The sequence below is a fragment of the Megachile rotundata genome, chromosome 10, assembly GCF_050947335.1.
Source record: "Megachile rotundata isolate GNS110a chromosome 10, iyMegRotu1, whole genome shotgun sequence".
In the NCBI taxonomy this organism is placed as follows: Eukaryota; Metazoa; Arthropoda; class Insecta; order Hymenoptera; family Megachilidae; genus Megachile; species Megachile rotundata.
Window position 1 is genome coordinate 9,826,170 of NC_134992.1, and position 26,698 is coordinate 9,852,867.

The 26,698-nt window shown below is 36.3% G+C and overlaps 1 protein-coding gene across 1 annotated transcript in view; it reads right to left on the bottom strand.

Annotated features, from left to right (window-relative positions):
* The window catches only part of LOC100882138 (neural cell adhesion molecule 2), a 307,105-nt gene that overhangs the window by 86,416 nt on the left and 193,991 nt on the right, over positions 1-26,698 (bottom strand). Inside the window, exons 2-3 of the mRNA XM_003701829.3 lie at positions 20,174-20,306; positions 17,141-17,349 (exon numbers count right to left, since the gene is read on the bottom strand). Coding sequence (XP_003701877.1) covers positions 17,141-17,349; positions 20,174-20,306 — 342 coding nt within the window. The remainder of the gene's footprint in view (positions 1-17,140; positions 17,350-20,173; positions 20,307-26,698) is intronic.

The window sequence follows — 26,698 nt, forward strand, 5'->3', positions numbered from 1 at the left end:
ACAGAAAACACTATTTATGAGAAAATATAAGACTCCTAACATAATTATATCCTCGTTTATTTAAAAAATCGATCTCCCACATATGCACTCATGACACATAAAAAGTAAACATATGTGACACGTGACTTCTTGACAAGAGGTTAATTCGCCTAAATTATTAACCTTGTAAATTTTGAATTATCACAATTATATTATAACTAACATTACTAATTTGTTTTCATACTGTGTTACGTTACCAAGCAATTTTCCAATTCCTAGAACAAACTCCACCAAACGAAATTTAATAAAGCACAGTATCAAAGTTGTTAAACGCTATTGGCCTCAAAAAACATGGCTGACTATCGATTCGCGACCGGCGTAATTGATTACAAGAAAAAAAAATCGACATTTTCCCGTCCGGGCAACAAAGAGGAAAACAAGGAAGCTGGAGACGGTAAAAAAGAAGCTGTTTATTCAGCCGCGCGTTTATTCAACGCTTTGTACCGAGCGTTGCACGTGAACAATGAGGCTGAGTCGACGTTACAAAGCGAAACGCAAGGAAATAATGCGATGTCTCCGACGTTCAGCGAGGAAGAAGGAAGGAGGAGGAATAATCGCGGCCAACAATAACGGTATACAATTAAACCCGTCCTACCGCCGTTGCCGTATGAAAGACAGAGAAAAAATAGGAAACAGAAAAAAAAGAAAAGATAGATTCAGAGTGGCATCGTGGAAGCAGTCGTCGTATTCTTTCAAACACTTTTCTCGTTGTATCCTTGCTTGTGAACTCGAGGATTTCACGGGGGATGCTCTTTGAGCCGAGGACACACTTTCTAAGAATTTAAAGATTTTTCAACGAGCTGAATAGCGGCTACGAAGTGTTCAGAATTATTTTTAGAAACTCTCCACAGTTTTCTTTTCATATCCAGTTTCTATTTCGAAAAAAAAAGGTGCACGTCGAAATAGTTTATTCCGGCGAGAAAATAATTTCAAGCACGGCGACGCGAAACGTCGCTTTTCAGTAACAGTTTGAATTTTCGAACATGTTCGGCAGCCGAGTTTCTTTCGGCAATCAGTTTCGAGACCGACGTGGAACCGGAAGCTGGCGCAGCTGTACGCAACGGTAATCGAAGTCTCGTTTTTCTCCGACGCGGTAATCTCGTCAACTTTTGCACGAGGTCAGCTTTACTTCAACAGCTCGAAATCCGATCCGAAACGAATTTCTTCGGGACCGTATTTTCGTCGGTAAAATACTATTAAAAGTTCGCGCGGTATGGGCGAGATCAGATAAATCCAGATCAATTACCTTTCGGAAGATCGATTCCGTCGCGCCTCACAACTTTGGTCGAACAAAGAACTTTCGATTCGACAAATGGAGCCGATAGCTATTTTATCTGAAGGATTGTAGTATGAAAATAGGCTTGATTGATAGTTACGTTGGATATTTCAGGGACGTTTTTTGAAACACAATAAAAATTTGGAGAAAGAATTTTATTTATTGAAGCTTCTGTAAATAGCACTGTAAGTAGCTGGGGATGTAGGGATGTACTTAGAGATTTTATAGTATGAATGCGAAAGCTTGTTTGTTTGAATAGAATACACGTATGTAAATAGTGGAGTAGCTGAATAATAAAATAGGGTAGTGAAATAGTGGAACCATGCAAGAATAGTTTAATGAAATAATCAAGTTTAATAGTGGTACAAAACAATAATATTAATAGGAAGTAGTAGAATATCAAATAGTGAAATAATACAAAAATAGTGTAATGAAATAATCAAGTATAATATTGGTACAGTAAAATACTAAAATGAGAGAATTACTAGAACTCTGAAATAGTAAAATAATATTAGTAGAAAATGGTGGAATATAAAATAGCAAAATAATGCAAAAATAATGTAATAAAATAATCAAGTATAATAAAGGTACAATAAAATACTAAAATGATAGAATTACTAGAACTCTGAAATTGTAAAATAATATTAGTAGAAAATGGTGGAATATAAAATAGCAAAATAATGCAAAAATAATGTAATAAAATAGTCAAGTATAATAATGGTACAGTAAAATAATAAAATGACAGAATTACTAGAACTCTGAAATAGTAAAATAATATTAGTAGAAAATGGTGGAATATAAAATAGCAGAATAATGCAAAAATTCTGTAATAAAATAATCAAGTATAATAAAGGTACAATAAAATACTAAAATGACAGAATTACTAGAACTCTGAAATAGTAAAATAATATTAGTAGAAAATGGTGGAATATAAAATAGCAGAATAATGCAAAAATTCTGTAATAAAATAATCAAGTATAATAAAGGTACAATAAAATACTAAAATGACAGAATTACTAGAACTCTGAAATAGTAAAATAATATTAGTAGAAAATGGAATAAAAAATACTGAAATAATGCAAAAATACTGCAAAGAAATAATCCAGCACAATAATGATAGAATAAAATACTAAAATGACAGAATTACTAGAACTCTGAAATAGTAAAATAATATTAGTAGAAAATGGTGGAATATAAAATAGCAAAATAATGCAAAAATACTGCAAAGAAATAATCCAGCACAATAATGGTACAACAAAATACTAAAATGAAATAAATAACAAAACTACAAAATTGTAAAATAATAAATACCGAAATATGAAACAAATAGTAAAATATAAAATATTAAAATAACGCAATACAATAAAATCAGATATAATATACAGTAAAATTAGTAAAGTCCTAAAACAGTACAGATCGATAAAAAAGTAATTATACCACAATGTTCCAAGAACGCCCTCGGAATGCTAAACGAAATATTAATTAAATTTGCATTGTTTGAAAAGCGTAAGACAAGTTAATAGCAGGAATTAACAACGGTAGTTCTGTATTCTCGTAACAATTAAACGCGTTGTAGAGAAAATTTCCAGGAGAAGGGCTTACTTTTAATTCTGTCCTTCATGCTCCTGTTTGATTTTCATATTTCGCGTGACGTCGACGTTCCATATACAAGAAAGCCGAGCAACGTCGGGTAGCTTAACCCAGTATTCTATATTCAACGGTACCGTAGGCTTTGAAAGTTTCCTGGAAGACGTCAGAAAAGCATCCTTCAGGTCTTAGACAGTTTCGAAGGTAGGAAATAACATTTTGCCGGTTTCGAAGGAACGTCAAAGGGACAGTGGAATGCAAGCCACCGTGACAAAGAACTTCGTGAAAGAAAAGACTTGCTACTTTACTCCTACCAGGGAATCTCGGTGTATTTAAGAGTAAAACAACGAACGAAAGACGGTTCATCTTTTGAAAGGAAACAAACGAGAAAAAAGAACGGTATCAAAAAATTATCGGATTACGTACGATCCGTGCAAGTTCACACAAAAGGGGATAGAGTGTATTTGCTCTGGTAATTAGCGAGGGGAAAAAAATACGAGGAGACCGTGGAAGAACGGTAACTCTTTTAATCCGCTTTATCGTTATTATTTCTCGTTCTCTTAACGTTCCAGCTAATTTTCATTCGTAATTTTCGGAGTGGTACGTCCGTCTTCATTCAGCGGACGTTCTCGTTCGTTAAGGGATGAGATTACGGGAACGTCTTTTCATTGGAAAAACAGATTTCAATGAGGATCCCCCTTAATTTTCTTAGATTCCTCGGACGGGCTGGATTTCAAACTCGATTGTTTTAGAACAAAGCTGCGTCGGATAGATGTTGTAACAGTGGTTCGGTTATTCCGATATTCATATTTCATTTCATTGTTATTTCAAGACCTCGCGGTTTTATAGAGCATATTTAGTTATTGGGCTGCTTCATTATTTCTGGCTGCTTTAAGTTTTGTTGGGTCGTTAATTATTCACGGATTTTCAAGTCTTAGTAAAGGAATTAGGAATGAAATATAGAATATGTTATAATAAGTTTCGGAATTTTCGAAGTTAGCGATTTTGCAAGATTTCATATAACTTTCATATAATCAAACTACGAAATCCAAAAATTTCACACGTTCCTATGCAAGAGTATAATTAGAGTACAGGACTATAAACATTTAATTATTAAAAATACTCGTAAAGGTTGCAAACTACTTCACACATCAAGATTACCCAGTATGCGACACCTATGACGTCATAGAATATATGTGAAACCTATAAAACATCTATGGAACTCATAGCACATGTATGAAGCTCGTAGCACACATATGAAGCTCATAGAACATATGTGAAACCTATAGAACATCTATGAAACTCATAGCACATGAATGAAGCTTGTAGCACACATATGAAGCTCATAGCACATATGTGAAACTTAAAGAACATCTATGAAACTCATAGCACATGCATGAAGCTCGTAGCACACATATGAAGCTCATAGAACATATGTGAAACTTAAAGAACATCTATGAAACTCATAGCACATGAATGAAGCTTGTAGCACACATATGAAGCTCATAGCACATATGTGAAACTTAAAGAACATCTATGAAACTCATAGCACATGTATGAAGCTCATAGTACACATATGAAGCTCATAGCACATATGTGAAACTTAAAGAACATCTATGAAACTCATAGTACACATATGAAGCTCATAACACACATATGAAACTCATAGCACATATGTGAAACTTATAGAACATCAATGAAAATCATAGCACATGTATGAAGCTTGTAGTATACATATGAAGCTCATATCACACATACATATGAAGCTCATAGCACATATGTGAAATCCAGTGTGACAAAGACAGTGAGACAGTGCGACAGTGAGACAGAGACACTGAGACAGAAACACTGAGACCCATATAACATTAATGAACCCCATAGAACATCCATAAAACGTATAGCACATCTATGAAACCTACAGCACATTTCCAAAGCTCAGCACATTCATGCAACCCATAGAACGCGTACGAAACCCATAGAGTATCTACGAAATCTACCCATGGATCCATACTAAAGGTGCTCGAGCAGAAACCCGTGATTGAAAGATTTTCCTCCACTTTGGTGGAACCCTTACCCCATGAAGCACCCCTGTGCAAACGTTCGAGTACCTGTTACTTCAGCGTCGGTTCTCGAGTCACCCTCTGGTGGACCATTAATTTACCCCATCCACTCCGTGCAGTGATAAGATCGAATCCCATGTATCAGAAGAGGGGCAAGAAAGGGGAGAAAAAAACAATGTAACGTCTATGGTCGAGGCGCTGATTGAACAGCACCCTTCTCTGGCACCAATAATGAAGCACACCCTCGAACGGGATACGCTCGATCGTTTGTCTCTCTCTTCCGGTCAATTGCAGGGGTTTACCTAGAGCATCCAATAAAGGCGAGATTCTCTAGAGGAGTTTACGAACGTTTCAACTGGACTTTGCACGAGGTGTAGTGTTGTTTCAAGCCACGAACAACCGACCAAGGAAGTAGCTGACCGTTGCCATCGATATTGAACGTCGCGACGCCTCCTATTCCCGGTAGAAATATAGCCGGGAAACGACGCCGCTAATATCCGGGGAAATTTACATTTCCAGTGGAAATCAACGACCCCGATAGGGATACTGTGCCTCGTAAAAGCGAGATATTTTTGTTCTTCGACTTTCTCTCCCTTTTGTTCCTGCAGGTGGGACGCACCCTAAACGCCCGCACATACTTTTTGGGGTCGTTTTTTCCGTTCAACTCTTTTGGTATATTTAGACGAGTGCAGGAGAATTTTCGTAGGGGATGATATAATATTTTATTCATATATTTGTCACATACTCTGTTGCTTTATCTATCTTGATCTGTTTTGTAAATGGAGCTGATAGGTAATAGAAATATGGAGTGCAAAAGTTTGTACAATTCTAAAATTTGAAAATTCAAAATGTAGCTATGCTTAAGCATTTGTAACATGAAAAATTAGAAGAGCTGGAATTTCATGAACTTTTCAATTTTCTTCCAAAAGAATAAAATACGATCCGGATAAGAAAACGTAGGTTTTGAAGCCGCAGAAAAGACAGATATCGGACGAACATCCAGCAAAGTTTCTCCGTAAGATTTCACGAATTTCCTCCAATAAATTCAACCGGTCGTAGATTTAAAAACCCACGGGGTCATTGTTTTCGTAGCTGCAACAGGGAAGATCCATTTGAAAAGACAAATGGTGTCTCGTGAAGCAGCCTCGGAACATCTCGCAAGCTGGCTGGACAGCTCTTTTTCCTCTTCCTTTTCATTCCTTTCTTTCGCTGTCGAAGCTCGAGGCATCGAAATTTATTCTCAAAATTCCGCGGGCCGGCTTCCATTTCAGATGCATTTAACCTCGAGCCTCGAGTTAAACGCGTTTCTTCGGCTTTTATCGAATTCAAGGCGAACGCTTCGTTTAAAAGGAGAAACTTCTTCCTTGCTATCGTTAAACGCTTTCGTACAGAAAGTCTCGAGTCTAACCGCAACGATATTGAATTCTACCTAACCTCTGGAAACGCGGGTAAAGAGCGATCACCTCGAACTTTTAGGGGCTTTTGGAAATCGTTGATAAGCTTTCGCTCTTTTTTGTATCGGTTGAGAATTGCTTTTTGACGCGAATTTTGGTGGATTTTGCGGTAAGTAGGATTTGTGGATATCGATACATGAGTGACTCAAAGTAAAAGCTCTCGAACTGAACACTTCTAGTATTGGAAATATTAATAAAAATTGTGGTTGTAAATTGGAAGAATTACCATTTGTTACCATGTGTCAAAATGTGACGTCAAATGTGAATAATTTGAAATAAATATTTTTTGACTGAATCTATAGTATTACACATATGGTGCACATATGGTGTATAAACATAGCAGAACAAATAGTGGCACTAGTTGACAATTATTGAAAGAACTATTAATAATAAAAGAGTTCAACAAACTTTTTAACTAACTTTTTATTAAAAAATTTTAAGATTAATATTTACAATCAGAAATACCCTTGAGTGTGCAGAGTTAATATAAATATAAAACTACAACTGTTTTCAATTACAAAAAAAATGATAAAACAATCAACTAGCTGTACAGACTGAATGTTATAAATAACCAAATATTTCACGACTTCCCAAAATTTCATAAAACTTCTATTCTTTTGAGATGAAAGCACTTTGTGAACAAAACTTTCGACCGCACCTATAATCTATTTCTTTAACCTTCGAGATGCATAAAACATAAATTCCATTTACCGCGGACGAACGAATAAACATACATATTCATCGATACTCTTAAACGTTCCTCAGTATTTACAATTCCTTTGCCTCTCGCGTACCATACACAACCAAAGACCCCCATGAAAGTTTAAGGTTTAATAAAAATTCATGTCTCGTGAAATCGGATCTTTCGCGACCGCTCTTCTCGTTTAAAAATTCCCGACTGTATTTAGAAAAAGCTTCTTTCGTCGCACTTCCTCCATCGAGACGGTTCTCCAATTTCTTCGGTGTTGTAGGTCTTAAATATTTTAATCAAGCTTACAACTTTCGAACACAGTTACTTTAGTACAAGTATAAAAATTTATAATAAGGAGATTGCATATTGCTCACTATTTTTGGCTGCAAAAATGAGAATACTCTTGAAATTTTCAGATTGCGATTGAACATGTGTACGAGTATAATTGTATCTCCTTCTCATACAGAGTGTTTCACAATTAGTGTAGGTCCCTGAAATGGGGGGTAGCTGTCGCGATTCTGAATAAGATTTCCCTTTGCAAAAATGGGGTTTGAAGCTTTATTTTTGAATTATTAGGGAAAAACACGGACCAATAAGCGCAAGGATTCCGCATGCGCAGATGCGAGAACGGCAGCTTTAGATAATGCGTAGTAATCCAGTGTGTGGATATCAAACGCGTAGTAATCCAGCGCGTGGATATTCAACGCGTAGTAATCGAACGCGTAGTAATGCAACGCTTGGTAATCCTACGTGTTGTAATCCAATGTGGAGTAATGCAACGCGTGGTAATTCTACGCGTAGTAATGCAACGCGTAGTAATCCTACGCGTAGTAATCCAACGCGTAGTAATTCAACACGTAGTAATCCAGCGTGAGGATATCCAACGCGTAGTAATCCAGCGTAAGGATATTCAACGCGTAGTAATCCAGCGTGTGGATATCCAACGCGTAGTAATCCAGCGCATGGATATTCAACGCGTAGTAATCCAACGCGTAGAAATCTAACGCGTGGTAATCTAACGCGTAGTAATCCAGCGCGTGGATATTCAACGTGTAGTGATCCAACGCGTTGGTATCTAACACGTGGTAATCTAACGCATAGTTAACCAACGCGTAGTAATCCAGCGCGTGGATATTCAATGCGTAGTGATCCAACGCGTAGAAATTTAACGCGTGGTAGTCCAACGCGTAGTTAACCAACGCATAGTAATCCAGCGTGTGGATATGCAACGTGTAGTAATCCAGCGCGTGGATATTCAACGCGTAATAATCCAACGTGTAATAAACCAACGCGTGGTAATCTAACGCGTAGCAATCAGCCGCTAGACTCTGAGCTGTCGCTCTGTCGTGACATACCCTGTATTAATCTTCTGGAAATAATATAAAAGATATAGTAAATAGACCTAATTTTACCGAAAAACACGAAATAACTTTATTTAGTAATTTGGACGTAAATGTGGTTTATAAGGGTGGATAAGCATTAAGTGCAAGAATGGACAGCACAGAGAAGAAACACACGTTGATTTAAATAGGTAACGTCTGTTTAAAGTTTCTACAGTGTGGATTTCACGATGTGTTCGTGTACACGAGACTGGGAGACTTGTTCGCTGTCTGGAAACGTTTGAACTTGAACAAACGTTGGGTCACAAAGGGATGCGCGTTACAGAGAGGAGGAAGTCGGTGAAACGACGAAGGAGGAGTTCCGAGAGAAGCGTTCCCGTGCAACTTGGACCCCAAAGGTGTACAAAGGAGGCCTCTGGCACGAGCTCGTGACAAAGGTCAGAAACAACGATCGGAATCTTGGGGAAATTAATTTAGCATCATCGCGTAATTAGTTTACCGCCGACGCGGCAACCGCCGTCTCCTTCTTCGGTGGTAAACGAGCTAACTTGAACAACTGCGTTATATGTGGCTTGAATAATTGTGTTTCGCTCCGAAATTTCTTCATTAGTATCGTTTATCTTGTTACACCGAAATGAAATTTTGGCTGTTATGTTAATCATGGCAGGTTGGACAGCCATTTTACTGTTGCTAATTTTTATTATTTCTTGAAGGGTTGTTTTATGAAAAATTTGTTTGAATATGTATGTTAGAGTATGTGATAACATGATCAAATAAATTTAACAATTTTCGTGACAATAACATGTAACAATTATTATTGGATATACTAAATAATAATGACAATAATAATAGCAACATCAATATTAAATAATAATAACAAGTATAATAATAAATAACAACAACAGTAATAATAGCAATATCAGTATTAAATAATAACAACAATAATAATAAATAATACTAACAACACCAATATCCTTATCAATATTAAATAATAATAACGACAATAATAAATAATAATAACAATATCAACACTAAATAGAAAAAAAAATCTGACAACATGAAAGGTTAATATCTCTACATATTTTCCAACAGCGTCAATCTAGTGACTGAAACGAAATAAACAGCTTTTGCACCTTTCCCGTGTACACTGTAAATAAAAGCGTGGAAAATACGCATAAAGTAAATTAGAGATAGTTCATTCGAAATCAAAGTATATCAATTTATCACAGCGTAAACCGATATAGCTGTGAAGCATACCGACGTAAAAATATTTTACTGTACCTTTTATGCCAGTTCTATTTTATATTTTATTTTGTGCTTTAATTGTATAATAAATGAACGTAAATGAACGTAATATAGAACGTAAATGTATGATCGGAAAATTCATGAAAATTAAATGGCTTGGTTTGATTTTTCGTGACACGTTGATAATAGCCATTTCATCAAAATTTATTTTTTTAATCCTGCCTTTGTTTTACGTACCAATTTTTTCTTGTGTGTTTAATTAAGTATTTTGTATTTTGGGATGTGCGAATCCAGTGTGTTATATATGTTGTATGTTAGGATATGTAAATTCAATATGTTATATATGATGCATGTGAAGATACGTGAATTTGATATGTAATATACTCGTATGTTGTATGTTATGATACGTAAATTCAGTATGTTACATACGTTGTATGTTAAGATATGTAAATTCAATATGTTATATATGATGCATATGTGGATACGTAAGTTCAATATGTTATATATGATGCATGTGAGGATACGTAAATTCAATATGTTATATATGATGCATGTGAGGATACGTAAATTCAATATGTTATACATGATGTATGTTACATACGCTGTATGTTAAGGTATGTAAATTCAATGTGTCACATATGATGCACGTGAGTATACGTAAATTCAGTATGTTACATACGTTGTATGTTAAGATATGTAAATTCAGGATGCAATATATGTTGCAAGTGAGTTTCCTTAAATTCAATATATTACATATGTTGTATGCGAAGATACGTGAATTCAATATGTTACATATGTTACACATGTTATATGCTAACATATGTAAATTCAATATGCCATATAGTTTGCATGTTACGATACGTAAATTCAATATGTTACACATTGTAAGAATATAGAACACGTTTTTTGAATCATGTAATTTGAATAGAACATGCCTTTTCTACACACGTGAACACTTACGCGTTTACAGTATGCAAATTTAATAGGAATTGTATTTCAAAATACTCTCCAAAAATAGTCTCTCAAAAACATCCAAAAACCACTGCAGCAAAGTTTAAGAAATTTGTTCACGTAGACGGTATCGAGAGCAAATAATGTATCGAGAGTTTGATAGCGGATTAATAAACTGGCTGAAGGAAATCGATCGATAGCTCGTACTTTCTCGAAAATATGAATTCTCGTTTAGTGCAGCAACGCGGTCGAAGCTCGTTCACGTTCGCCACCGTGGCGTAATACTTTCCACCGTTCGAGGTATTCAGCGTCAAATTTCAATTTCAAACCGTTCGACATTCTCGAAGAGGAAGTTGAGGCGGGCAGCTGGAAATCTAATTATCGCCACTTACCTTCACGACGTTTCCGTTCACGGTCGGAGGAAATTGCAACGACCACGCTTCATTGACCGTCGCGTTTAGCCGGAGCACTCGGAAAAATCCGATGTGCAGCTGCCCTAAGTTGCCGTTGCAACGGAAACGCGATGGTATTGCGGGCCCGGCTTCCGGCGTACGTGCGCTGCAAGCGACACGTCGCAGGAAAAAAGCTAGGAACGCCATAGGTACAGTCGAGAACAAATACGGTTTCCTTTGGTAAAATGTGGTAATATCTTCCTCCTTGGCAACCGTGGCGAAAGGGGGAAAACCACTCGATGACTTTCAGGAATTTATGGTGTACAGAAAGTTCGTGAATGTAAATGGCGTAGAAATTTGAATTCTGTGGATTTCGGGATTTTAGGACTTGAAGATGTACGGAATATGTATATGAAAATTTTCGTAGTTGGTGGAATACGAGTTAGAAGACTTAGGAAGGCGATCTAGGGATTTTGGGGATAGAGAAGTTTGAAAGCCAAGGGATTTGGGGATCTAGGGATTTGGGGAGCTAGAGATTTGGGGATCTAAGGATTTGGGGATCTAGAGATTTGGGAATCTATGGATTTGGAATTTCAGAATTTACGAATCTAGGGATATTTTGATTTGGAGATCACTGATATAAGAATTTAGAGATTTGGGAAACTTGGAACATCAAGAGTTTGGGTTTTGGAATCTAAAAATATATAAATCTAGGGAATTTTTATACTAGATACATGGGAATCTAGGGAAATTGAATTCTAGGAATCTGGGAATCTAGGAAAATTGAATTCTAGAAATCTGGAAATCTAGATAATTTGAAATCTAGGGAATTTGAAATGTAGAGAATTTGAAATCTGGGAAATTTGAAGTCTATGGAACTTGAAATCTCGTGTCTTTGGAATCTAAAAATATTTGCGAAATTTAAAAATTCGAAAATTCGAAAACTGAAAACTGGAAAATTAGCTATCTAAAAGCTGGAAAATTTAACACCCTACAAAACCTGAAAATTCAGCAATTCAAAAGCTCAAAAATTTAGTAACTTATAAACCTGAAAATTTAACGTTTCAGAAACAAGAAAAGTTAGCAACTTAAAAGCTTCATAATTTCACCATTTAAAAGTTTAAAAATTTAGCAGTTCCAGATTTACCAATTTAAAAGCTGCTGAAGAGCTCAAAAACTTGATAATCCATCGATTCAAAAAGCTTGAAAATTCACCAGCGCAATAGTATAAAAATTTATAAATCGAAAAATCTTGAAGTTCGCATAACATAATCGAAAGAAAAGGCACGGTTGCACTCGACTGTACCGTTCGTTCGAGCCGGAAAAACGGCAGAAGAAAAGAGCGGAGTTAGAGCAACGCGAGAACGGCAATTTCCACGTCGACCAGGTCAGAGAAAGGAGAAAAGCACGTTAATTGGCGTTCATGTGGAAAAGGTTTACCAACACGAGTGACTACCCGCTACGAGAGATTGCCGACGAGAAACAGAGACAGAGCAAGGATGATCGCGCGAAATGGCCGACAAAACGACGTGAAAGAGCGAAGCTAATTATCCCGCGGGAAAAATTCCTCGGTCCACTAGGGAAGAGAAAACGACTACTAGCTAGATAGCTCTACAGGGTGCTAAGAAAGTAATGGCCCTACTTTATCGAGGTCAATTGCTAGTATTATCTCGGATGGATATTTGGGAAATGGTAATCCTCCCTTGGAATTAATTAACGCTTCTTAATTGAACATCAAGGTCTCAACTTCTAACGGTATGCTAAAACAAACACTAAATCTACCTAACTTTTTCTCATTTTATGTTACAAAATTTGTTATGACTCTTCTAATGAAAATTATGATCCTTCATGCACATTAATGAGCTTTATTTAAGGAAACATTATTTTTGATAATAGACTAATGAATTTAATTCAAGTGAGTCAGCAAAGTTGTCGAAATATGAAGCTGATGTAAGAAATTCGATACTCGACGAAGAATACAAATTTTGTTAATAAATCACTAATATTAATTTGTGCGTAACAATGTACATATGAGATCACAAGTTCATCTGCATTAATTTTGAAGCTTCACTCAATGGAGTTTAACGACAAGTTTGGTATTGGTAATCTACTAGTACCATTTTGTGCATTCTAAATAGAGGAACGCAGAATAGGTTCTGAACGATCGACACCAATTTACACAGCATTTCGAGTACCCGTAAAACAGTGCCGTTATTTTACGACAGCGAACATCTCCCGAAACGGTAGTCTAACGGTCGGTGTACGAAAGCAACGAAAACTAACTGGTTCGCGGAGAAGTAACCGTGGAAAGGTGCTAGAGGGTAGTAAAAGTTTCAGTGGCCGTTTTCCGAGCTTCTTCGACGTTTCATCGAGCTTCCCGGACGAGCTTCCTGTCGTCGCCGTATGCCGCTTAACGCCGCGACAGGACATTACCGGCTGGCGAGAGGAAATAACGACGATTCCTCGAGAGACCGTGATAAAAGCACGCGAAAAGTCGACGAAACGGTTGGGCAGAGTCGAACAGAACGTACGAGAACGAAAGAGCGCAGCTGTTAAAAGGAAATAGTGGAGAAAAACCGCCATCAAGTTGGAGCTGTGCGGAATAGGGTGAAAAAGCAACGGCAACGGACAAATAGGTCAAGAAAAGAACCAAGGAGAGGTTGCCGAGAACCAATGAGAAATGAGAGGATACAGGGAACACAGAGGAATTGGAAAATTCTATGCGTTGTTGTCACATTGTTGCAAGAAAAATTTTTCTATTTCTTATGGATATTTATTTGAAGACTGAAGGATTCTGAAAGTCTTAGAAAGTTTGCAAATTTGGATATTTGAATGGTAGATTGGTGCATTGGTGGATTGGTGGTTTGATGGATTGGTGGTTTGATGGATTGGTGGATTGGTGGATTGGTGGATTGGTGGATTGGTGGATTGGTAGATTGGTGGATTGGTGGATTGGTGGATTGGTGGATTGGTGGATTGGTGGATTGGTGGATTGGTGGATTGGTGGATTGGTGGATTGGTGGATTGGTGGATTGGTGGATTGGTGGATTGGTGGATTGATGGTTTGATGGATTGGTGGATTGGTGGATTCATGGATTGATGGATTGATGGATTGATGGATTGCTGGATTGCTGGATTACTGGATTGATAGACTGTTAGATTGGTGGATTGGTGGATTGGTGGATTGATGGATTGGTGGATTGGTGGATTGATGGATTGATGGATTGGTGGATTGATGGATTGCTGGATTACTGGATTGATAGACTGTTAGATTGGTGGATTGGTGGTTTGGTGGATTGATGGATTGCTGAATTGCTGAATTTCTGAATTGCTGGATTGCTGGATTACTGGATTCATAGACTGGTAGATTGGTAGATTAGAAGATTGGTGGATTGGTGGATTGATAGTTTGGTCGATTGATAGATTGGTTAATTGGTAGATTGATTACTGATAGATTGATGGATTAATACATTAGTGAATTGATGAATTGATGAATTGATGAATTGATGAATTGAAGAATTGAAGAATTGAAGAATTGATGAATTGATGAATTGCGACTTATCTCCATAAAAACTATTTCTCCAAAAACTATTCAACAAAATATTTTTCCATAACCAATCTTCCACTAAACTTCCCAGCAACCTACAAATTCACTATAACTTCACAAATTTTCTTAAGTTGCAAAATGTCTCAGAATTGCACATCTCGCATTCCTACGTGATACAGCAAAATGCAAATGCAGCGGAAACAAAGTAGAAGGGCACCGGTATTATCCGTGACATGTACTATCCATAAAAGAAGTAAATCACGTATTGTATTTTTAACAAGCAGCGTGATTTCCAAGAATGTTCGTTTTTCCAGATACGTAAGTGGTATCTGGAATCTCCGGCGCGCTTTTGCTTTGATTTCCATTTCCTGCGTCGTGGCCGGATAAGAGGAAATCGAAGTCGTGGCTCAGATACGGGAAAATCGGTCGGCCATGGTTCGTGTGTCACGTAATTTGCAACCTGTGTCTTTTCGCCCGGTTTTTCGAGCTGAAACGGAGCGTGCAGCCGTGCGATCGTGCGTTGCGTAAGGCGCTTTGAACTTTCTCAAAGCTTTGAACTTCGAATGTTAGGAGCTTAGTGTCTGCGAAATGACGATAAACTTACATAATTTTATAGAGGACTAGTCGTGAAATTTTCAGGTACACAAATTTCCACAGTTTGACACTTTCATAGTTTCCAACTTTTTTATTGTTGAATACTCAAATTTGGAAATTTTCATATTCTAACATTTTTAAATTTCACGTTGAAGTTACTGAAATAGAAATTTGATAATAATAGAAATGACTGAAGTCAAGAACTATAACACGTTATCAATTTTTTAGATACTCCATTCATCATTTTATTAGTCTATCAATTTATCAATTGATCGATTCATCAATTCATTAATTCATTAATTCATCAATTCATCAATTCATCAATTCATCAATTCATCAATTCATCAATTCATCAATTCATCAATTCATCAATTCATCAATTCATCAATTCATCGATTCATCGATTCATCGATTCATCAATTCATCAATTCATCAATTCATCAATTCATCAATTCATCAATTCATCAATTCATCAATTCATCAATTCATCAATTCATCAATCTATCAATCCATCAATTCATCAGTAATCAATCTACCAATATTCTATGATTAAGTGCAAGATTGATTGGTTTTGTTAAGGTCTCCATTATTATAATCAGTGGTGTGAAAAACGCTTTTATACATCCATGCCATAAATTGCAAGATGCAATCGAAAATTGCAAAATCCCAAATTTCCAAATTCTAAACCTCCTTAAGTTCCAAATCCCACATTTCCTAAATTCTCAAATTGATCTCCAAAATTCGCAGAACCTTGCATAAGCGACTGTCCACCCAATACCAGAAATTACAGGTACATCTCACAAAAGATCTCAGCATCGTTATTTCACCTCCGCATCAAATCGCAGTCGCAGATTACGAACGGATGCAGAAAGTAGCACAGTCATCAGTAACAAGAAGACAGACCGGAAATTCATGCAATTTCCTGGTTGCATCAGGGTCGAAAAACGGTGTCGAGTCATCGCTTGTCCCTTTGTGATCGTTCGCTGAATTGCAGCCGGATAAATATCCGCCGCTAAGGGTGGCCGTTCAAAACTTGATGCAGCGATCAGATAAAACGCGTGCGAACCCCCTGAGAATGCTCGGTTCGTGGCGTCGCACGTATACGCCATTGTCTGACGCTCTCCAGCTGGCATAGTTTTCATCTTGATATATTTTCCACGCTCGTCGAGTGGGATCGATAGCGGTCAGCGAAATATTTTCTCTCGTATCTTCTTATGCGCGGGAAAAAATTCCGTGTCGGATTTGCGTAACAAACACGTTTATCGAGCCGATATCGAGAGAGCGTACGTGAAGCACGGATGTGCTTTTATTGTCTTATGCGGTGTTTGATATTTGAGCACGGCACTCTCGAGCCAAGTTCCCACGGCAAGAGCAACATTTTAGAGTCAAAATTTCTTCCCTCGAATAATATTCTTTTCTTGATAAAAGACGACGTAAAAATAAGAGGGAAGAAATATTCACTCTTCTTTCGCTGCCTTGTCTCGCTTAATTCAACTGTCTTGTATCGCGAAATATTTAAAGGAATGATGAAATATGAGACGCTTTCATTTTGCTTAAGAGAAGCTCTGGAGATATTTAAACTTTCTTGAAAATTGATAAAATGGTACGTAAGGCATTTTAACTAACAATGAAACGAGTTACGAATCATTTTAGGGATTATGTCGGTGCTTTTTCTCGGTGCTTTAATTTCTCGTTCTACTCGAATCCTCTTAGAAAGGATGTAAAGGGTAATGCATAAAATGAGAAAATACGCAATTAGGTGAAATCAAATTTTATGCTTTCCTCGCAACTCGGAACGATATTGTTAGATTTCGACTGTGTACATAGCGTACGTGTTTCAACACGATACGTTGTAAAGTTAAAATTGGTTCTTCTAAAAACATCGTTCGTATTTATTTTAACGGAATGGATTTTATACGAAGAGAAAATATTGAAGTACGATGAAAACAGGAAGATTGACTTACCTATGACCGTTAAATTGACCTTGGAATTTCGCGTTTGACCAATCTGGAAGTCGACGCGACACCTGTAGATACCGGCATCTTCCTCTCTGATGTGATCTACGCCAAGTTCGGCCGGTTTTTTGTCCGGCATGAAGTAAGCTCGATTCGAAAACACCGTGTCGTCCGACCATCGTTCGGCGATACCAAAATCTCGATCCCTCGCATCGACACTGAAATAGACAATTTTTCAATTATACAAGTACTTCAGTTATTTCAATTATTTCAATTATTTCAATTAATCCAATTATTTCAATTATTTCCATTATTTCAATTAATTCCATTGTTCAAGTATTCAATTATTCAATTATGCAATTTTTAAATTTATCGGTTTATCAATTTATCGATTTATCAATTTATCAATTTATCAATTTATCAATTTGTCAATTTATCAATTTGTCAACTTGTTAATTTGTCAATTTGTCAATTTGTCAATTTGTCAATTTGTCAATTTATTAATTTAATAATTTATCAATTTATCAATTTGTCAATTTGTCAATTTGTCAATTTGTCTATTTGTCTATTGGTCTATTTGTCAATTTGTCAATTCATCAATTCATCAATTCATCAATTCATCAGTTCATTAGTTCATCAGTTTATTAGTTCATCAATTCATCAATTCATCAATTCATCAATTTAACAATGTTTCAATTTTCACATGTCCCAAATGTTCTGGTCGACCAAATTCAGATTTTCGAAATGTCAATTTTATAAATTACTATCTTTAATAACACAGGAAATTCAAGAATCTGGAAATCCAGAAATTTAATTAAATTTAACAGGTCAATATTGAAGTTCAGCAGTGTGGAAATTTGGTAATTTAAAGTTGTGATAATCTGGAAATCCATAAATTTACAAATGTTAAAATTCTCAAATTTTACGTAGAGAAGTATCCAAGTATTAAAATTTCCAAATAATCGAATTCCCAATTGTTGAAACTGTTTTCAAGATATACAAAAATGTACAAAATTGTAAAATACTGTGAAATAATCAAACTGTTACCCGATTCAAAAATTTCATAATAAATATATCCCACATAAAATCGCCATTGAATTACACAGAATCGAAAGAGTAGATCCAACACAATGTATGCCCAATGTACGCTACCCAAAATATCGAAACTTGCAAGCGATAGAAAACAAGGAACAATGACTTATTCTGTTAACGAGTCATTAAATCCAGTCTGTAAAGGAGACTGTTTGAGGGCCGAACGTACGAAACCATTCGCTTGTTAGTGTTATTCTGTGAAATTTTTCGCTGCAACACAGCTGCCAGAGACGGTTCTGAATATTATCATAATTATTTTAATTAACGCTGCCGGGTGGCCGCTCTCGCGAACGGATAGACGTGCAGTCCGAGCGACGCGTGCTGAATAAATTAAAGTCCCACGGGAATACGAATGAATCGGGGCGGTTTTAAATGCAAACTTCCGCTGGCCCATTTTAAGGTTCACGGTACAGTTTCGAAAGTGGCACGGCATAAGCTTCTTCACGCGAAATGGCCGTGCAAAGCTACGTTTGAAATATCCATGAACCTACCGGTGTTGTAACGGGAATAATATACTGAATAATATAGATCAGTAATTCGTTTCACGCTGTTAAATTCTCTTTCTACGAGTCGAGTATGCGTCGAATATAAATCCCCTCTAATAAAGTATAATTTGAATTCTCTTTTTAAAAATATCTTCATCAAATTACCGCTCTTTCGATAATTAGTATGTATATATTTCATTTAGGAAAAAATTTCATTATTTGTACTTCATATGAAATAATTTGAAAATTATACATTAGCTGTTTTTTATAATGAAATATGAAATTGAAAAATGTGAGAAAAAATGTTCAATGTATTTTATGATGATGTGCAGGAAAAGAGACAATATAATAGATATATGATGCATGGTATGATGAATGATATGATACATGATATAATACATGATATGATACAGGATATAATACATGATGTGATACATGATATGATACATGATATGATACATGATATGATACATGACATGATACATGATATGATACATGACATGATACATGATGTGATACATGATATGATACATGATATGATACATGATATGATACATGATATGATACATGATATGATACATGATATGATACATGATATGATACATGATATGATACATGATATGATACATGATATGATACATGATAGGATACTTGATACGATACATGGTATGATACATGATATGATACATGATATCATACATGAAATCATACATGAAATCATACATGAAATCATACATGAAATCATACATGAAATCATACATGAAATCATACATGAAATCATACTTGAAATCATATATGAAATCATACATAAAATCATACATGAAATCATACATGAAATCAAACATAAAATCACACATGAAGTCATATATGAAATCACACATAAAATCATACATGAAATCATACATAAAATCATACATAAAATCACACCTGAAGTCATACATGAAATCACAAATAAAATCATACATGAAGACATACATGAAATCATACATGAAATGATATATGATATCATATATGAAATGATACATGATATGATACAAGATATCATACATGAAATGATATATGATATGATACATAATATCATACGTCATACCATACACGATATCATACATGAAATGATACATGAAATGATAGATGATATCATATGTCATATCACACATGATATCATACATGAAATAACACATTGAATGATACATGATATGACGTACGATATGATAATTAATACGATAACCAATATAACAGTGAAAACAATCGATTATATGATAGTGAATATGATAAAAAAATATCATAAACAATATGATACATCACACGTCGTACATCACATATGAATAGTACGAAAAATGTAGTACCTTCTTCCTCAAAATAATAAATGTGCAAATATTTCACGTCCCAAGTTTGAGTCAGTGCATCCCGCGTGATAAAATATTGAATCGAATCGAATGGAATTGAATCTCACGTGACAACTTACCTGTAAACCGATGTACCGAGATCCTCTCGATACCAGAGCACAAGATGCACCGAATCCCCTTCGTGGGTGGTTGATATGTCGCAAGGAAGATACGTGGGATCGCCTACCAGTGCCACAATGTGTGATATCGGTACTGAAACAGACAACCACGTACATATGTGAAATTCACTGCATTGCAACATTAGCCACGTGTACTTGACTATTGATTGACACGTCATACACCTGAATTACAAACTGATTTTCATGAATATTTATGTAAAAACGTCCGAGTCAATTCGAACGAAGACTCGTAATTTTCCACGTTGTCATTTTCCATCATTTTGACGGAGAAAACGTTTATTAAAATTTTAATTATAAATCTTGTATTTTCTTTTAAATTATTGTTCAAGCTTTATTTTGCAAATTTATCGAGTTGACATTAATTCAGTGAGTGTTCAGGTAATTATTAATATGCAAAATATTTCTCTGTGAATATGCAAAGTAAAACCTCAAACTCAAAGTAAAACCTCAAACCTCAAACCTCAAACCCAATTTAATTCAAAAGTATATTTTAAATATAGCATAACCTTTAAATATAATTTAAGGCCCCAGAGATTCATGAAAAACTATTTTCACATGCAACTAGTGTCAGCCAGAAAAAACTCCCTTGTCAAACCATCCCCTAATCTAATATAGACGCAACCATACACGCTTCCTTTGAACAAGCCAATCCTCAAAACCCTTTCGATCAAAGCTCGCTTGAAAAATCCATCGCACAAGTGAACTACCACGAGAAAGGAAACAAAAAGGAATTTCGTCGACCCTTTTGTCTCGTTCCCTTCAGTTCTCCCCTAGTGACCTAAATAACGGCCTAAGGTTAAAGACGATAGCACGGAAAAGGGTGAGCCGACAATGATCGCGTCACCGAAACCATAGTTGCTCTGCTCGACATGTTATCTTCCAAATAAATAAACGTTGTTCGTGCGAACAACGCGGTGACAGCCTGGCAAACAAAGGGTCATTGTTTGCCTGGACAGACGGGTTAGTATTTATTGCGTGAGACGGGTTTAATCGAGCTGATCGAGGAACCCTTCTGACCTACCTTCTATTTCACTCATTTTGCTTGGAAAATTATTACTTATCGGCTCTTAAAGTAATTTAGTGAGAGTTTTTTACATTTGAAAAATTAAAGAAACTTGTTGAAGTTGTTTTGCATTACTTATTACTCCTTGCTTTAGTAATTTCCGAATTCTCTAATTTCCCAATTTACTATTTTTCCAATTTTCTAATTTTCCAATTTCCTAATTCCTCGATTCCCTAATTTCCCGATTCTCTAATTTCCCGATTCCATAGTTCCCCGATTCCCTAATTCCCCGATTCCTTAACTCCCCGATTCCCTAATTCCCCGATTCCCTAATTCCCCGATTCCCTAATATCCCGATTCTCTAATATCCCGATTCTCTAATTCCCCGATTCCCTAATTCTCCGATTCCCTAATTCCCCGATTCCCTAATTCCCCGATTCCCTAATTCCCCGATTCCCTAATTCCTCGATTCCCTAATTCCATAATTCCCCAATTCCCCAATTCCCTAATTCCCCGATTCCATAGTTCCCCGATTCCCTACTTCCATAATTCCCCAATTTCTCGATTCCCTAATTCCCCGATTCCCTAATATCCCGATTCTCTAATATCCCGATTCTCTAATTCCCCGATTCCCTAATTCTCCGATTCCCTAATTCCCCGATTCCCTAATTCCCCGATTCCCTAATTCCCCGATTCCCTAATTCCTCGATTCCCTAATTCCATAATTCCCCAATTCCCCAATTCCCTAATTCCCCGATTCCATAGTTCCCCGATTCCCTACTTCCATAATTCCCCAATTTCTCGATTCCCTAATTCCCCGATTCCCTAATTCCCCGATTCCCTAATTCCCCGATTCCCTAATTCCCCGATTCCCTAATTCCCCGATTCCCTAATTTCCCAATTCCCTAATTCCCTAATTCCCCAAATCCCCAATTCCCTAATTCCCCGATTCCCATTAAAATTTCCAAAATAATCTCGCGAATAAGATTCGCGCTCAACAATAATCCTCCATCGTAATCCCATTACTGCGAGTACGTCTTGTGTACGTAGATAAGTTCCATAAATTGCATAGAAGCTCGAGTCTCGAATCCGTAGTGAAAAGCTTTGAAAACAAATACAGCTTCGTTTCTCCGAAGCTTGCTGTACGATCAGAATATTAAACAGTATCTATATTCGTGCGGTATCTACAAAGTACACAAATTCTGTGATTCCTTTTCCGAAGAAGCTGTTCTACCGATCCTTTACCTTTGTTCCTATAACCGTAGCAGGAACAGGGCGAAAGGAGATTCAACCAATTGGCTGTAAACCGAGAACGGGAGTAACGTAATACGCTTAACGTGTACGTGTGTGCTGTTGAATATCCTCAAAAGCAATGTTGCCAGCCATTTTCCAAGAATTTGCAGAGATTTTCTCGTGAACGAGATACGTTGTGCGTGTTTTGTTTCCAGGGTACGATCGAATACGTAGGCTGTAACGAGATATAAAGCGTGCGTGATCACGCGATGCTCGGGGCACGCGATATGCGACATGCGTGATGATTATTCGATATACTTGTGAACGTGATCGAGCATGGAAATTCAGTGACGGAAGAGAAATCCTGACATCTTTAGTTTCAGTTTTACATTTTTTACTTTCACAAATTTCTTATTTTCCTCATTTGTTAATTTTATGATTTTCCATTTCCCTAATTTCCCATTTAAGGCAATCGGGGAATTGGGGAATTGGGGAATTGGGGAATTGGGAAATTAGCGAATTGGGAAATTAGGGAATCGGGGAATTAGGGAATCGGGGAATTAGGGAATTGGGAAATTAGGGAATTGGGAAATTAGGGAATTGGGAAATTAGGGAATCGGGGAATTAGGGAATCGGGGAATTAGGGAATCGGGAAATTAGGGAATCAGGGAATTAGGGAATCGGGGAAATTAAGGAATCGGAGAATTAGGGAATTGGGAAATTAGGGAATCGGGGAATTAGGGAATCGGGAAATTAGGGAATCAGGGAATTAGGGAATCGGGGAAATTAAGGAATCGGAGAATTAGGGAATTGGGAAATTAGGGAATCGGGGAATTAGGGAATCGGGGAATTAGGGAATCGGGAAAATAGAGAATCGGGAAATTAGGGAATCGGGGAATTAGGGAGTCGGGGATTCTAAACTTCCCTCTTTCTAAATTATCAACATCTCGAAGCCCCAAAGTTACCAAACTTTCCCGAAAGTTTCGAAGTGTCGAAATTTTCTAAAGACCCGATGCCCTGAATACTTTAACGGGAGCACGATCTGCCCATCAGCGGCGTAAACCGGTGATTAGTCGGTCGATTAGATGAACTTCGGTGGCACGAGTCAGTAATTAGCGAGACGATGTCTTAATACCTATAATATCGAGATCAGGCGATGAGGATCGTTGTAATTAACGGGGTGCATTCGTGTTCGCAATGGTGAGATTAAGTAGCGTGTGTCAATAATTAGCGACACGGCAGCCACCTGCTTCTGCGCACACATTAAGTAGTATAGCTCTGTATTTTCCGACTAGTTATACCCCACTATCGAGATTAAATAACGACCGGCTGTAATTAGGGACGCAGTATGTTAATGTCCCTCCATATTGGCGTCGATATCATCCCAGATTCGACGATTACACGGTATAATTTCCGTATTTGGTAAATTACACCTTTTAATTTGCATAATACCGAAATGCGATACAAATCGAGGTTCGTATTACACTTCTCGTGTACTTCCTATCAATTTTTATTTCTTTATGTTTTTTCGTTTTTGTGTATTTATTTTTGTATTGTTTGTTATTTATTTAGTTGGTTGTATAATTTACTTTAAAGTATGTTTTGTAATAATTAAAATTGAACATGTGTAGGAGTATATGCTAATTGTATCTTTAATTGTATTTAATTGTATGTGAAAATTGATTTTAATAAAAATTATTTAATTGTAATAATTGTGAAGATAATAGAAGTATTTCTCAATTTGAATTTCTGTGATAATTTCGATAATTTTAATAATTTTTTATTTTAAGTGAATGTCAATTTTAATTTTAATAATATTTTAATTTTGATTATATTTTTTGTCCTGAATCTGTTGAACAACTGTCCAGTTAAAATTTACAATATTGTATAAACACCCTATTTTTTATAATTTTAAAATAATTATTGTTCGAGCAGTTTCATACGATAACCTGACATCTGCAGTGCATGACGTTCCTCCTCATTCGTGCTTAATTAAGAAGAAACATTTTATGAAATGGAACGAACTAATTCGTAACTTCATACAAAGGTAAGTATAAATTACTAACTAACAAAACCAGTCGTTTTTTAATACAAAATGCATTCATTGTTTTAATTAAAAACAGCTCTTTTGATATATGCGAAAGCCTCGACTGTGTTCAATTAATTAACACGTGACTGAAGAATAATAGAAATATTTGCTTTAATCAACTTTTATTCGTTTAATTTTTCCAAACGTTTTCAATACGTACAATTATCGATAACTGAATGATTTTCGTAAGTTGTAAAATTAAATTATGGTTGAAGACCAAATTTCCAAATTTCCAAATTTCCAAATTTCCAAATTTCTAAATTTCTAAATTTCTAAATTTCTAAATTTCTAAATTTCCCAATTTCCCAATTTCCAAATTCCCAAATTCCCAAATTTCCAAATTTCCCCATTTCCAAATCCCCAAATTCCCAAATTTCCCAAATTTCCCAAATTCCCAATTTCCCAATTTCCCAATTTTCCAATTTCCCAATTTCCCAATTTCCCAATTTCCCAATTTCCCAAATTCCCATTTTCCCAATTTCCCAATTTCGTAGTTTCCAAATTTCCCAAATTCCCAATTTCCCAATTTCCCAATTTCCCAATTTCCCAAATCCCAAATCCCCAAATTCCCAAATTCTCAAATTCCCAAATTCTCAAATTCCCAAATTCTCAAATTCCCAAATTTCCAAATTCCCAAATTCCCAAATTCTCAAATTTCCCAATTTCCTAATTTTCCAATTTCCCAATTACCCAATTTCCCAATTTCCCAATTCCCAAATTCCCAAATTTCCATATCTCTAAGTACCTACAACCCAAGGTCCCTAGATCCCAGATCCCTAAATTCCCAAGTCCCTAAATTCCAACTACCCCTTCTTTCCCTTCACCCACTTGAATCTCAAAAACTCCTCAACTAATTACTCCTTTGTTTGCAAATTCCCTCATCACTAAATTTCTAAATTCTCAAACATTAAATCCTCAGGAGACCATACACCTCGCCAATCACATTCACAACACAAAACCCAAGCGCCCAAAATAATTACTCCAACACCCTCTCCATCTCTCCGCGCTCACCGCCAGAACATCCGACCGCAAATACAAAAGGTCCACAGAAATATCCATAAAGAGACCGCAACTCGACGAAGACAGAGCACTGCCTCCCTGTGTAACCTCTTTCCTCGAAATTAGATGATCCATCCTACAGTACAGGTGTTTCAAGGGATTTCAACAAAGCGAAGGAAACACGAAACATTCTCGAAAGGAAACGATCTTTACCCCACGATTTCACGATATTCTCCTCGGGTCGAATATTCACCCCTCGACGTGTCATATCGAGGATATAGAAGATGGCGCGCCGGCAAAAGGCATTATCGAACCGACGTCTATCATTCGTAACGATTTTTGTCAGATTCTCCGGGCAGGAAAATGAATAGCAACGCACGCGGGGAAGGATGGGACAAGGGGAATCCTCCTTTCGAATTCGTACTTTCTGTCATCGGTGAAATATGATCACGGTCCATCGTTGGTTTATTGATATTCGAGCTTGTTTCACCAGACTCCGTGCCGTTCGACATGGACCTACCGACTGTTAGCTCCCCTTTTTTACTCGATCGGATCGAGTTTTCGTGTTCTGTTATTTGTCGCTTTTTGTCTACCTGCTATCTTTTCCATCGTGAATGGGTGAATAAACTTGTCGAAATTTGTAGAGAAATATGTGCTGGATACTCCGTTTAATGTACGATAACTTTGAAGCTCTCTGGGGACATATTTGAACTACACATAGCCATGGGTAGCAAGATTTAAATTGTGAGATAACGTTTATAAATGATGTTTGTAAACGTAGATACATAAATGCTCAAGAATATAATCACCTAAGAATATAGAAACAAAAAAATTGATGTAGAGAGTCAGAGATCTTAGAGTTATGTATTAATGTTATTATAGCTGTTTGAATTTCCCGCGTCACACTCCTGAGGACGCTGAGGACCGGCCGCCATTTTGTAAAGCGCTAATGAGACATATCGCTACTATTTAGATTTTAATACATTAAGATTATATATTAAGATAAGCTTAATATCTTAATATATTAAGATTATATATTAAGATGAGCTTAATATCTTAATACATTAAGATTATATATTAATATAAGCTTAATATCTTAATACATTAAGATTATATATAAAGATAAGCTTAATATCTTAAT